The 13508-nt window shown below is 44.6% G+C and overlaps 1 protein-coding gene across 5 annotated transcripts in view; it reads left to right on the top strand.

Annotated features, from left to right (window-relative positions):
• RPTOR (regulatory associated protein of MTOR complex 1) overlaps positions 1-13508 on the top strand; it is a 164049-nt gene that overhangs the window by 86457 nt on the left and 64084 nt on the right. For all 5 annotated transcript variants that reach the window (XM_072880878.1, XM_072880879.1, XM_072880880.1 and 2 more), the window contains 4 exons: positions 2127-2202; positions 6726-6827; positions 10392-10475; positions 11938-12048. In XM_072880878.1, the coding sequence (XP_072736979.1) occupies positions 2127-2202; positions 6726-6827; positions 10392-10475; positions 11938-12048 (373 nt within the window). The remainder of the gene's footprint in view (positions 1-2126; positions 2203-6725; positions 6828-10391; positions 10476-11937; positions 12049-13508) is intronic.

Here is a 13508-nt window from a genome sequence, read left to right on the forward strand (position 1 = left end):
ATTGATTTTGAATGGCCTGTTTTTAGAAGCGTAAAAAGAGATTTGGTTTTAATCTACTAAAATATCTTTTTAAAGTTTCGTTTGTTCATTCTGATAACACTTAAAACCTTTGAGATTTGACCTTGCAGGGCTCCTTTGGACATTTTTATAGCGGTATTAGTGCTTCTTACCTAAAATGACTTTGAGGAGCTCAGCATCTTAGCTCTGTGCCTCTGCAGTAAAATGACCTGTGCAGAATCCTTTTATAAGCAGCCAAAATAAGACTAGTTGTCTCTGCTCTCTAAACCGTTTTTCTCCTGTGTAGTAAAACTTCTCTCAAAGGCGCTATGTATTGACATTTTGTAATGTTTGAGAGAATTTCTTTAGGTGGTATTGCCCATTCCTCCAAGAAACCCGGAAGTCAGAAATATTCATTCTTTGCTTGAAGTAAAATTATCTTTATATTTGTGCTAATTGACTTTGCCTCTGCCTCAGCCAAGAATAAATCTCTCTCTCGTCGGCTCTGTGTAAATATTTTGTCTCCAGCACAGGTCTTTATTGAGCATGTGGGAAGCCCGTGCTTTGATTATTTCTTGATTACCTCTTAATTATATTGGCAGTATATTGTCAAGTGGAAGGTGAATGCTGTGAAGCAGAGGGACAAGGTCTGGGGCAACAAAAACAAGCTGCATCTCTTGCATCCATAGAAAAAAATGCAACAGCATTATAGTTTATTTTACCATCTAATTGGAGAGATTGTTTTCGGTTGGGAACAGCTGCCAGTTAGGCTAATGGGATAGACTTTGCTCGGCAGTTGTTCTAATGGACGGCTTTGTTTGACTCAAAACAGGGTGATTTAAGAACTTATTGGAGCAGGTAACTGAAATACACTGTATTGATTATCACCTATGGCCTTAGGTCTGCAAATGTTCCTAGGAGAAGGAAAATTGCTTAGCCTGTTGATGCTAACAAGATGGCCACAAGCCATGGAAGAACAAACGTGTCTGGAGAGTAGATTAGTTTCCTTTGTGTAAGAAACCCAGCGGGTGGTGGTTGAACTCGCTAGCCTTTCAGAGTGCATGAATTCTTATATTAAAATGAAAAGTCCATCGAATGTCTATGGATCGAGTAGGGATAATCGTTTCTGGGGTAAAAAGTAACTGTTTCCCTTTTTTAGAGGTGTTTTAGGAACTTTGGAGACCAAAGGCATTTATTTTAGTTTGGTCCTCTTTTAGTTTGTGGGCATTTTGAAGCAGATTGGGCACATTTCGTTTGCACCGAATCAGCCACAACAGGTTCCTTGGCCACTGTACGTCATTTACGTGCTGTTATAACTGTAACGCTAAAATATTGTAAGTCACAATTCTTTAGCCATTAAATAGTATAGTAGATAAGTGTAAAAGCTGAAATCCTTAAGTATTTTCTCTTCTAGTTGAGTGTACATGCCTCCATCCTTAGGGCGAGTCACGTAGAGCCGATCTTTGTAAACAAGGTTGCCACGCAAAACCCAGCTCGGAGTTAGATTAATGGAGACCGAGTTACTTTTCCCAGTGATAGGCGCAGTGACACAGTGTCTGTGTCAAGGATGTGGAAAAGGAGAATTAGTGTGGTGGTGTAGGTGTATCCGTGAACTGTGAGTTGGAGGGCTTGGCAGTCAGACCGCATCTTCCTGAGCTGATGTGACTTGGATACAGAGCAAGCGAGGGTTTGGATGCATATTGAGGTGTGTGCTGAAGGATTAGGGGTTGGAGCTAATCCAGGATTGAGTTCATTTTTCTAGTTTAAAAAAAAGGTCATCCATTTTTGCATGAGGACAGGTATATAATGAGACTTCAATTCACTCTGGCTTCTCTCTGCGTTACAGAGAGGAGCCGCTTCTGTGAACTTCAGCTAGGGATCTTTTTACCTCGCTCACATTTTGTTGGGCAGCCTGACGCGATGCTGGACTAGACCTTCTCACTGTTTCTCTGAATAGTTTTCATATGTTATATCTGTCTTTTAAAAAAAGGGAATATTAAACATTTCTAAGCCAGTCAGACAACGCTGCTTTGTCCAGATACTTGCATGATCAGAATTTAAATTAACCTTGATATTACTTATGGATAACTTGTAACGACTTCACTTTCCTCTTTCACCTTTTTCTCTAGGCAAGCATGGGACCTTGCAGTTGATATTTGCCTTTCCCAATTACCTACAATTATAGAGGAAGGAACTGCCTTTAGGGTAAGTCGGATATCTTGAAATGCTGTGTGCCCAGTTTAACCCATTGTTTGAAACCTCAGTTCAGCGCATCGCTTTTGCTTGTTGAGTCTTGAATTGTTGCAGTTTCAGGGTTTATATTTTTTGAAAGTTGTAAATGTCTACTCACTTCACTTAGAGGAATAGATTTAAAATCAGCTTCACTATTGCATGAGATGTCTGATTCAGCCCACGCCTGTTGGCAAGGAGACTCCTGCCAGTAGAACTGATGCCTGAGACCTGCCTCTTAAAATTTCAGAGCACTCAGTCTTGACTAAGAGTATTGTTACAAAAACAATCCCAACATGCCAGCATGATTTTTGAAATTAAAAACTTTAACGCAAAAATTATCTCTTAGTGGAGTTACGTTTATTTGAAAATAAAATAAAGGTTGAGGGTATGTCTAAAGCGTTTTCTTAAGCATAGTATCATTAATGTGAGTCACTGGGGGGGGTTTCTACTTTAGTTAATCTCAGAGAGCAGAAAAGTAAAATTTTTAATATTATATTTGCTTAAATTCCTCTAATCAGAATGGATTTTTTTCTTGATATTCCTTTGACATTTCATGAATGGAAACCTTTAAATAATAATTACTGTACAACCTCGGATACCTATTCCACCGTGATCACAGAATCACAGAATCGTATAGGTTGGAAAAGACCTTTAAGATCATCGAGTCCAACCGTAAACCTAACACTGCCAAGCCCACCACTGCACCATGGCCCTCAGCACCTCATCCAAATGGCTTTTAAATACCTCCAGGGATGGCGACTCCACCACTTCCCTGGGCAGCCTGTTCCAATGCTTGATAACCCTTTCGGTGAAGTAAAATTTCCTCATATCCAGTCTAAACCTCCCCTGGCGCAACTGGAGGCCATTTCCTCTCGTCCTATCCTTGTTACCTGGGAGAAGAGACCGACCCCACCTCTCTCCAGCCTCCTGTCAGGCAGTTGTAGGGAGCGATGAGGTCTCCCCTCAGCCTCCTTTTCTCCAGGCTGAACAACCCCAGTCCCTCAGCCGCTCCCCATCAGCCTTGTGCTCCAGACCCTTCCCCAGCTCCGTTGCCCTTCTCTGGACACGCTCCAGCCCCTCCATGTCGCTCTTGGAGTGAGGGGCCCAACACTGAACACAGCATTCGAGGTGCGGCCTCACTGGGGCCGAGCACAGGGGACGATCACTGCCCTAGTCCTGCTGGCCACGCTATTCCTGACACAAGCCAGGATGCCATTGGCCTCCTTGGCCACCTGGGCACACTGCTGGCTCATATTCAGGCGGCTGTCGACCAACACGCCCAGGTCCTTTTCCGCCGGGCACTTTCCAGCCGCTCTTCCCCCAGCCTGCAGCGTTGCATGGGGTTGCTGTGGCCCAAGTGCAGGACCCAGCACTTGGCCTTGTTGAACCCCGTACAATTGACCTCGGCCCATCGACCCAGCCTGTCCAGGTCCCTCTGCAGAGCCTTCCTCCCCTCAAGAGATCAACACTCCCGCACAACTTGGTGTCATCTGCAAACTGACTGAGGGTGCACTCGATCCCCTCGTCCAGACCATTGATGAAGATATTAAACAGGACTGGCCCCAGCACAGATCCCTGGGGACACCGCCGGTGACCGGCCGCCAACTGGAGTAAACTCCATCCCCCACCACTCTTTGGGCCCGGCCATCCAGCCAGTTCTTTACCCAGCAAAGAGTACACCCGTCCCAGCCATGAGCAGCCAGTTTCTCCAGGAGAATGCTGTGGGAAACCATGTTAAAGGTGTTCTCTTTAATTGTACAGTAATATTTTTTTAATGCTACCTAACTTCCAAAAGGTTTTCTGGCTGCGATTGCAGGTCGTCTCCGAAGGCCTGAGTACGGGAGAGCTGTGGACTTCTGCGAGGGTGGGGGTTGATAAAGATGCCCTAAGGCTTTTATCCTCCCGCCCCTTTTTTTCCCCACTGTATGTGCTGTATTTAAAAATTTCAACAAGTATGATTTTTCCTTTCCTAGCTTATGTTCATTTTTATTTCGGGTCTCTGACAATGTCAGTGGCTGCTTTTATATCAGTCTTAGACCTCATCTGGGCACTCACTATCAAGTGAGTTGAGATTTAGCAGATTTCTGTGCGTTTCAGGGATGAGAGGAGGCAGATACTTGCTAGGGATTAGACAAGAGATCAGCAAATAAGAGTGGTTATTCTCAACTAGTGATTGATTCAATGTAGGGGGAAGCAATTTACAAGCAGGTTTTCAAGCCTGACAAATGTAATTTCTTGTGTATTTTGACTAGAACCTGAGGTAGGTAGAGCTGGGAGCCTGGATGCTGTGAGTTTCCAGGCTAGCCTGGGCACTAGACGTAAAGGCAGGATCAAGTCCTCTTCCGAGCTCTTCCTTACGCTTTCATTTGAAATCCAGCGTGATTAATACCGTGTAGGTTTGTGCCTGTTCTGTGGCGAGGGGACAGATATTAACCTGTTGGACGTCTCTCTGAGACACCTACAGAAGGAGAATGAGACTTGGCTGTTAGTTTGGGAGGGAGTGGAAGGGGCTTAGCTCTACGCTGTGACAAATGGTTGGAGCAGACAGACAGTTGCACGCCTCTGATCTATTCCTTGTGTTCTAATCAACGTTTTGTCCTCAAACCTCTTGATTTACACCCGGCAAGAAGTGTTGTATATCAGAGAAGGTTAGCTGCTGCTGGCCAGCAGTACTCCTGGGAGAAATTGCCGTTCAGTGCAAGGCAGGGGGAAGGGGCGTTGTGTTATCCAGGTTAGTCAGCCGGCTTCATAACTAGGCTGGCAGGAGCAGCAATCGGTGTCTGGGATGTCAAATGCCCGGGTGAGTCACAGGATTACCCGCTGCCATCCATTCGCCAGCCGTGTTGGCCGCTGCAGGTTTAGAGACCAGCCTGGCCCTGGATAAAGCAATTGGTAATCTCTTCAAGGCTGTTCTGTTTCAGCAGCACATTATAAACCACGTGCGTCTGACTTTGCTTATTCTCTAGGTGTTCTTTCCTAGTCAGACCTGGAAAATATAATAGCTTGACGGAGAAAGGCCTGCGGGCTCACGGCGCTCGTATGGGGGATGGCGGGGGGGCGATTGGGCTTCTGGCGGGTTTGTGTTGGTTTACTCTCCCCTCTCCCATCTCTTCCCTGCCTCCTTCCCCCTTAATTTCTGTTTCCCTGTGGATTTCTAACTGGAAGCTGCTGTGTGCTTTGGCCAGTGCTTTCTCGTACCTAGCTTGTACCACATACTTGGTGTGATAGATGGCAAAAGGAATGTTTCTGGGAGCGCTGCTGCGCTGGCAGGGGACGCTGATGTGCCCAGGGACCATCCGAGTGTGCACTGCGGAGCAGAGCGCTTTGGGGAATAAGTGTCGCACCACTGGCCAGTCACCGATGGTGTTAGCAGACGAGAGGTGCGCTGCACGCTTGAGCAGGCTCCAGGGGCTTAAAATGTGCTGCAGAATGTCACATCTCACCAGGTAAAATTCCTATTTCATCAGCCAGTGTGGTGCACCTCCAAACGGTCACATCTTGTTAGAGTAAGACCATAGTTACGTCGTATGTTTTTCAAAGTATGCGGTATTTTCTCTACTTGTATTTGCTGTCCCCTAAACCAGATTCCTTTACGCCTAGAGATACTACATGCTAGCATCCTCTGTATTTACTGCATGCTCTTCGGATGCATTTTGTAAAACAACATATGATAGTACTGTCTTAAGTACTAAGTACCAAAGTACAACTGACAGGTGTTAGCTAATGGGGGTTCACCCCAACCCTCATATCTTTAGTAGGGCCCTAGGGTAAAGGCTATTAAATACTGTAGCGCTCTGCATGTTATTTTTATGCTCATTTACCCACACTACCAGGATATCTCTATTTAAATTGGTGGATTCAATTTCTTAAGTAAATTTTCTGATTTTTGTTTGCCTGTATGAAGTCCTTTTACTGCCTTACAGGTGTCAGAACTGATGGATAGCTAAATAAAAGGCTTGAAAAACTGATAAATAGGAGGCAGCCTTCTTACAGCCCCAACCATCTGAACGGCCACCTGTTTGTAGAGAGGTTTGTGGCAGCCAGGGAAGACTGAGACGTGGACGGACATATTTGTTGTTGTTGTTGGATTGGTTTCGCTGTGGACTGGGCAGAGGTAGCACTGTGTGCTGCTACAGGAGTGAAGCTGCCTCTGCAGAGCAGATAAACCCACTGCTGTTCTCTCTGCTTCTCATGTGGAAAAAATTAACCAGATTTCCCTAAGACCTTTTGTGATATCTTTTGCTATTTCTCTACTCTTTCCTTCTTTTTTCAAACACTTACATTAGAGAATGCCAGCATATTTAAAGGGAATTGTATCTGGTCAGTCTTTGGAATATTTTTATACATGAAAAAACCCCAAACAAATGTTTGCCAATTAAAAAGAATTGGTTTTGGAAACAATAAACGGTGCGAGTCCGTAGGTGCCAAAAGTAGTTGTTTCACTTTTTTTGTTTTGTTTTTAAACCGAACTTGCATTCCTGTTCTTGCTCCAACAGCACAGCCCCTTCTTTGCGGAGCAGCTGACGGCTTTCCAGGTGTGGCTGACCATGGGCGTGGAGAACCGCAACCCCCCGGAGCAGCTCCCCATCGTCCTGCAGGTGACTGGCTGGGGCAGGGGCTCGGCACCGCCGTGGCTTGCGGGAGCACGGCCGCAGCCGCCACGGTGTGTTTGTGCATGCCTCTCCCTGCCCGCTGAGCCTTGTGCTACCAGCCAGATGGCGTTTGGGTACATAAATTACGTGGGCTCCTTCAGGATTAATTAGAGCTGATTGCATGTTTGCTAGACCTGTGCAGATGAAGACAAAATGCTTTTCTTCCCCAGTACCTTCACTCTCCATTGAGCAAAACTTCCTGCTATAGTCCATTTGCAGCTTCAACAGTATCAGGCTCTGCTGCCTCCTCTTTTGCTCTGAAGTAGCAAGACTTCACAGAGCAGCACATCTTTGTTGTTTTGTCCTGTAGTATCTCCTCTTACGTGCCAGCTCTGTCAGGCAGAGACTTCATCTTCTCTCTGTTTTCAGCAAGTGGAAGTTCCTGCAGTGTAAATAGTTTGGAAATGGCTTCTTTATCTGTCTGGTACAGCCTGGAAAGTGTTCCCTTTAATGTGATTCTGGAATTGTGCTGCAAGAACATAGAAATAAGTCTCTGAAGACCATGCGTGGAAGGAATGTAGAGTTCTGGTAGGCATTTGCTCAGACTAGACAAAGTTCATATGTACAAAGGAGAAGTAAATCTAGGAGAAACATAACACCTCATTTCAAATAATACTTTATGGCAAGGCACTTATTACAATTGTCGTCCGCTCTTGTCCTCTCCTCCCCAGGAGTCTGTATTGACAGAAATATAAACTGTTGTCGAGGTAGCTGCGGTCTCTTCTCTACCAGGCAGCAAAAGTCTTTCTGTTTAAAGGAAAATGGTTCCAGTCACTTGTACCAGGATATGTGATTTCTTTCACTAAATGTGAGAAGACTCACCTTCCCTCTGTTAGCTACCAGCTTGTTTTGTGACTGACAGCACTATCAATCTCTGTAAGACCAAATCTTAATTTCCCTGAGCCTCCCAAGCCTTGAGAGATCAGCTGGGTAAACAGATGTATGGTTTATCTCTGTCACTGCAATGGGAGAAGGCAGGCTTCTACCCTAGCACCAACTTTGCTGCTTTCCAGTGAATTTGGCACCAGAGGGCTCTGCAGGTAGCCTAACCCTGCAGTGGAATTGAGAGGTCACCTGGCAAAGGAACCTGCTTTCCTTCCTGGAGCAAAAATGAGCTAGGACCATGTAATTATTCTCATAATTAAAGCATATTAATTGTATAGTGGAATAAGATTGCTTGTTAACACGTTTGAGATACTTGGAATTAGAGACCAACTGATTGAGAGAGGGAAGGAAGTGCATTTCAGACCCCTTTTGAGTGTCTTTTTGCTTTGACTCCTTGGGAGTGCTTAGATTACTCTGCTGTAGCCTAACAAAGGTTGATTCTGTTTTCCCATTTTAGATGTGCCCCTGGGGAAAGAAGGTATTTGAGTTCCAGGGGCATGATGCCAGCCATGCAAAGCTTGGATTTGTCAAGGACAGGGAGACGGTCCTTCGTAAATGATCTTTTATTGACTTCAAGAAGTTCCTTTCCATTTTGAATTCTTGCTGTGCATGGGGCAGATTGGACACAGAGGAGAGAAGTCATCAAAGAGAAGTTAGCATACGCACAGCCTGAACGAGCCCGAGTAGCAGATGATTGATCCTTGTGGAGGTACCTCCTGCCACGCGATCTCCAGTGCACATAAAGAGCAGCAATTACTCCACAGAAAGCCCTGGGGAGACCACTGCTGCAGTCCCCTTCTTGCATCCTGCATTCATGAGGAGATTCCTGCTAAAACGTGGAGTTACTTCTAAATTATCCTCTTGCATCCAGGTTAATCTCTAACTTGCATGTGTGGACATAATTAGCTTCCCAGGCTTCTGTTTAGGAATAATGATGGACAAATGTCAGGGAGGGATGTGATGCAGTGCTGTGCGCATATAGTGGCACAGTATAGCAATGTCATAATTTCACTAAAAGTTCATAAATTGTGCATAGACTCCCCACATCCTCATCCAAGTCTCTAGAATTTGTGTCAGTTTTGGCTTCAGGTGGTTGGCAAATCAGTTTGGGAGGTGGGAATATAACAACCTGAGAGAGACTGATGGCTTTTTTTCGGTTTTGAAAATAATGCACCGGAGCTTTAAAATAAGACACAATTGGATTTGGTTAAAGGTTCTTGTGGGATGCTAGCAGTGCTGAGATGTGGTTTTGTATCTTCACCTGGAAATCCTTTTCAATTACATCCATTTTTTTTCCCAGCTACAACAGAATTTGTGGATTTACTTGTTTTTTTCTGAAGGTCAGACAATAACAGCATTGTCCAATCTCTATGCCTCCCACGTCTGTGTAAGCACCCTGCACCTAACGTGTTCCAGTCTGTTGTTTCAGCTGCCCCAGCTTCTACATGCCCTGGTTTCTATTACTGCTTTAATCTCAAACAGCTGCCCCTGTTATTCCTGTGCCGGGCATCTTTAAAGCACGTTGTGAATCGTGCCAAGTTCTGTAGTAAGTTTATGGAATAGGCTGGTGCCAACTAGGGCAGGATGAAAAAACTCCTTTCTCTTATGACCTGTCCTGAGATCCAAGCTCCGATATTCAGAGGTGAAACACACTCTCCTGTGTAACCATCTTTTCCTGCTGGACTTTCTCTGCACAACTTCGGTATCTAGTATCAGTCATCCATAGTGTGAGACATGAGCCAAGTAATTTAGTTATTCTTCAATATTAAACATGAAAAATAATTTAATTTGAATATGCAGTGTGGAAAAATACTGAGAAGGGGATGGAATTGGGGAGCTAAATCAACGAGTCTCTTTCCCTGAGACTCATGCTGAGGGATGTTACTCAATTTAAACTGAGGATTAAACGTTGCATTCCAATATCTTACATCTGTTAAGGAGATTAAGAACTGAGAGTCTGTCTGTTAATATTTCACACCAGGGTAGGTATAAGCCAGTAAACTACCACCTCATTATCGTTGTCAGACTCCGTTTTAATGAGATTTTTATTAACGACTAATGTGACCTTTTGCTTCCCTCTTAAGTCTTTTATATCGATTTGCCAAGGAAAGCAAAGCCTCTTTTTCTGCTTCTGAGCTGTTTTGAGTAATGGGAGGCTGGGCCGTTTGCTCACCTTTGAATCCTTCCTGCAGATACAATCGTGTTCCTGCTTTCCTGGGGAAAGGCAGGTGGTACGATGAGAATATTTGAAATCCATAGGGGCTGCTTCCATCTAGCAGAGCTATGCTGCATAGGAACCACTGCACTTGAGAGAAGAATTAGCAGAGAGAACAAGTGGAGCAGTGACGTGGAGGTTGAGGATACCTGTGTTCCTAGGAAAACGTTTGCATGTGTCTGCAGAAACTTCATGAAGGAGAGCGTTATCAGGAGGGGCAGTAACCCGCTGGTGGCACGGTTCGGTGGGGTGAAGGGTTCCAGCACTCAGGGTTTGCCTTCCAGCTTTTTTGTTCAGACCGTCAGTTTGTTCAAAGCCACATAACGATCCTGAGGTCCTCTTATATGTGCTCTGCAGGCACAAGGATTTTTGTTCTTTTTAGCAATAACCGTTATCCCTCTCCTCTGCAGGTGCTGCTGAGCCAGGTACATCGGCTGCGAGCTCTTGATTTGCTGGGAAGATTTTTGGACCTGGGTCCCTGGGCAGTTAGCTTGGTGCGTGGATGTTGCATGTAAAAGTCTTGTAAAAGTCTAGTTTATCTCGGTATAGGCGATAAATACAAATGATGATTTATGGAAGGAAGATGTGGAAGATATTCCACAGATTTGACAAATGACCAGTGTTTTATGTGTTCATGTGTGTGAAATGGAGCAGGCATCCCTAAGTGGTTTGTATTAATCAAAAAGGCCGAGTAGCTGTTCATTTGTATTACCACAAAGAGGAGTTCCTTGGGAGTAGTTTAGTGTAAAATATTGGAAGGGACAAAACAGGAGGAAATATCTGGGACAAATAAGAAGGTTTGTCATGTAAAATAAATAACAAAAAAATAGCACATATGTTTAGCATCTGTTCTCTCAGCTTACTGGCCTGCATCATTTTCTTCTCTTCCTTTATCTATTTGGTCTTTGGATTTTATAAGCTTTTCTGAGAAGGCGGCAGCTGCCTTCCGCATTTTGGAAAGCGGCTAGCACGGTGCGGATAATAAATAAGAATTAAACAGAGGAGCCGTTTAAAACACCCTTGTAAATGGAGCTATTTGTTGATAAAAGTGATGAAGATGAACCACCAGCTGGTCGTGGAATAGCTCAATGATGGGCCTTTTTAGTGGTGGTCTTTACCTTTCTCCTTCATCTCAGCCAAGACTCCCTTCTGCATGCCTTCGCAGACAGCTTAGCCCTCTGTGGCAGGAATAAAGCATGCATTAAAGGTGATTTTAAGACCTCTGGATTATAAACTTCTATGAGGATCAAAACGTAGCTGCAGGTCAGCCACAGTGGCCTTTGCTCTGGCTGTTACGTGCTTTATAAACCTGGTTGGCCATGCCACAGGGTGATGCTCAGCTGCTGCCAGGTGGTGTGGGTGGTAACCCCCCAGGAGCCCCGCGCTGCAAGTGCAATCCCTCGCCATACGTTTCCTTTACATTGTGCTTTGGGAAGGGTATCTGCAATCACGATGGGATTCTCAGAGATTTGACGTGTCACATGTCTTCCTGTGAGCGTAGTCTCTAATCCCACGGAAAAGGCTTGGTAAAAAGTCTGTGTCAGGCGAGAGGCCTATTTAATTTCCAGTGGGAAGCCTGTAATTATTGAGCTTTTGCAATATGTTTACTTGTGAGAGCAAATGGCCCCATCTGAGGAGAGCGCAACGTATCATGAAGCATAAAATAGCACAGGCTCTAACGAGTAAAAGCTAGTGCTAGATTAACTCTGAGTCTCCATGGACCAAATGAGTCTGAAAATATCTGGTGACATCCAAGATTAAAATGAGCAATAGACAAATACACAGGGATCCCCTCTTTACTAGAAATGTACGAAATTGTTTTCTACCAGATTTCTCATCTGTGTCGTTAAATACGCTGCGTCTTTGCAGAGCGCTCAGTCCTGCCCCTGCACGGTGCTGCCTCTGCAGTAAAGCTGAGCCGTTCACAAGGGTTTGCTCTTCTCTCTGGCTCCCCAGGCCCTGTCTGTTGGCATTTTCCCGTATGTGCTGAAGCTACTTCAAAGTTCAGCTCGTGAGCTGAGACCACTCCTTGTCTTCATCTGGGCCAAAATTCTGGCAGTGGACAGCGTGAGTACTTCTGAACTTGGCCATTTATTTTGGGTTTCAGCAGCGTGCCTTTTTTCCCCCTCCCGTTTGCTTTATCCAGTTGCTTTAGACTTGAGACTTTCTCCTGAGGTACTCCAAAAAGACCCTGTATTGTCTGGAGACCAGCATATTATCTCATTAATTTATGTGACTTGTATGAAAGCTAGCTTCTGAAACTTTGTGAATGGGAAGCCCCCGTTAAGGTGCTGACACGGGGTAGGTTGGCTGCCCACCTCTTCATACCTGCACGGGATGAAAGCAGGGTTGCTCCGTCTATTAACACTGCAATGTCACTGTAACATCTCACAGTTCCTAGTTCCCCTTTGGTTCTGGGGTGTAGGAGCTTTAGGTAAAAACCGTCAGCTCTCACTGAGTGCATCTTTATTGGGGAAGATACTGCTGTGCTTGCTGAAGGGGCTTAAAATGCACTCGTATCTTCTGTCACATACTCCCGGGTGAGAGCGCGTGCGCACACACTCATACTCTCCCTCAATTTGTTCGCTTTAGGTTGTTATCAAACTTGTTTTGTTCCAGACCATTCCTATCAGTTGTCAAAACAGGCTGTGAGTAGTCTTCAGAGACAGAATTTTTCTAGGAATAAAGCAAAGGTAATTTTTGGTGACTTTAATGTATAAGTCCTGCTCCGAGTCTAATGCACGTGCTGATGCATTGAAGATGGTTGCCATGGAAGTATTTACCCCCCACAGAAGAGAGGTTGCTCCTGTCATGGGTCCATGATTCTGATCTTCTCTACAATATTTTGGCACCTTTAAGGATGAGGTTTAAAAACTGAGCCCTGATTTTTAAAGATGGTCTTAACCAGAGTTCTGGTTTGTGGGTTTTTTGATAAATAATTAGGCAGGTAAGTAATTGTAGATAAATTTGTATAGTCATATATACGACTCCATGGTTTGTGGGTGCAATTAGTTGAGCAATGTAAAATTATTAGGAGTGGTGTGCACAGTTAATTGCAGGCACAATTATAAGCCGATATGAAATTGTCTGAGCTGCTTGTAGAAGTTGGATCTTGCCTATTTGGGGGTTACTTTTGTTATATCTCTTCCATTTCAGTATGGAGAATAATACTGAGTTTGTTGGAATTTTTCCCCACTGTTGATCTAGCATTGTCAGGTTTAGTTTTATAAATACATTTTCATTAACATCCTAAGAGGATTTTGGAAAGCAAAGAAAATGAAAACTATTCATCTTAAAGCTACTCTTGAAAAGCTGCTTTTTGATGCATGCCTCCCCATGGCTGACGCTTCAGCCCCAGGTATGTTTCAGAGTAGGCTCGTGTATAATTTACACAGAGCGTCGTGCCATCCTTCACCTTCTCTGGTGGTGAAGCCAATCTGAGAGGGCTCTTTCCCCCTTATCCTCTCCTGCCACCATCAGTATTGCTCCATGCTCCATTTTATTGCCCCACTCCTTTGGTAGGCTGT

This window comes from Ciconia boyciana, chromosome 16 (assembly GCF_034638445.1).
Source record: "Ciconia boyciana chromosome 16, ASM3463844v1, whole genome shotgun sequence".
In the NCBI taxonomy this organism is placed as follows: domain Eukaryota; kingdom Metazoa; phylum Chordata; class Aves; order Ciconiiformes; family Ciconiidae; genus Ciconia; species Ciconia boyciana.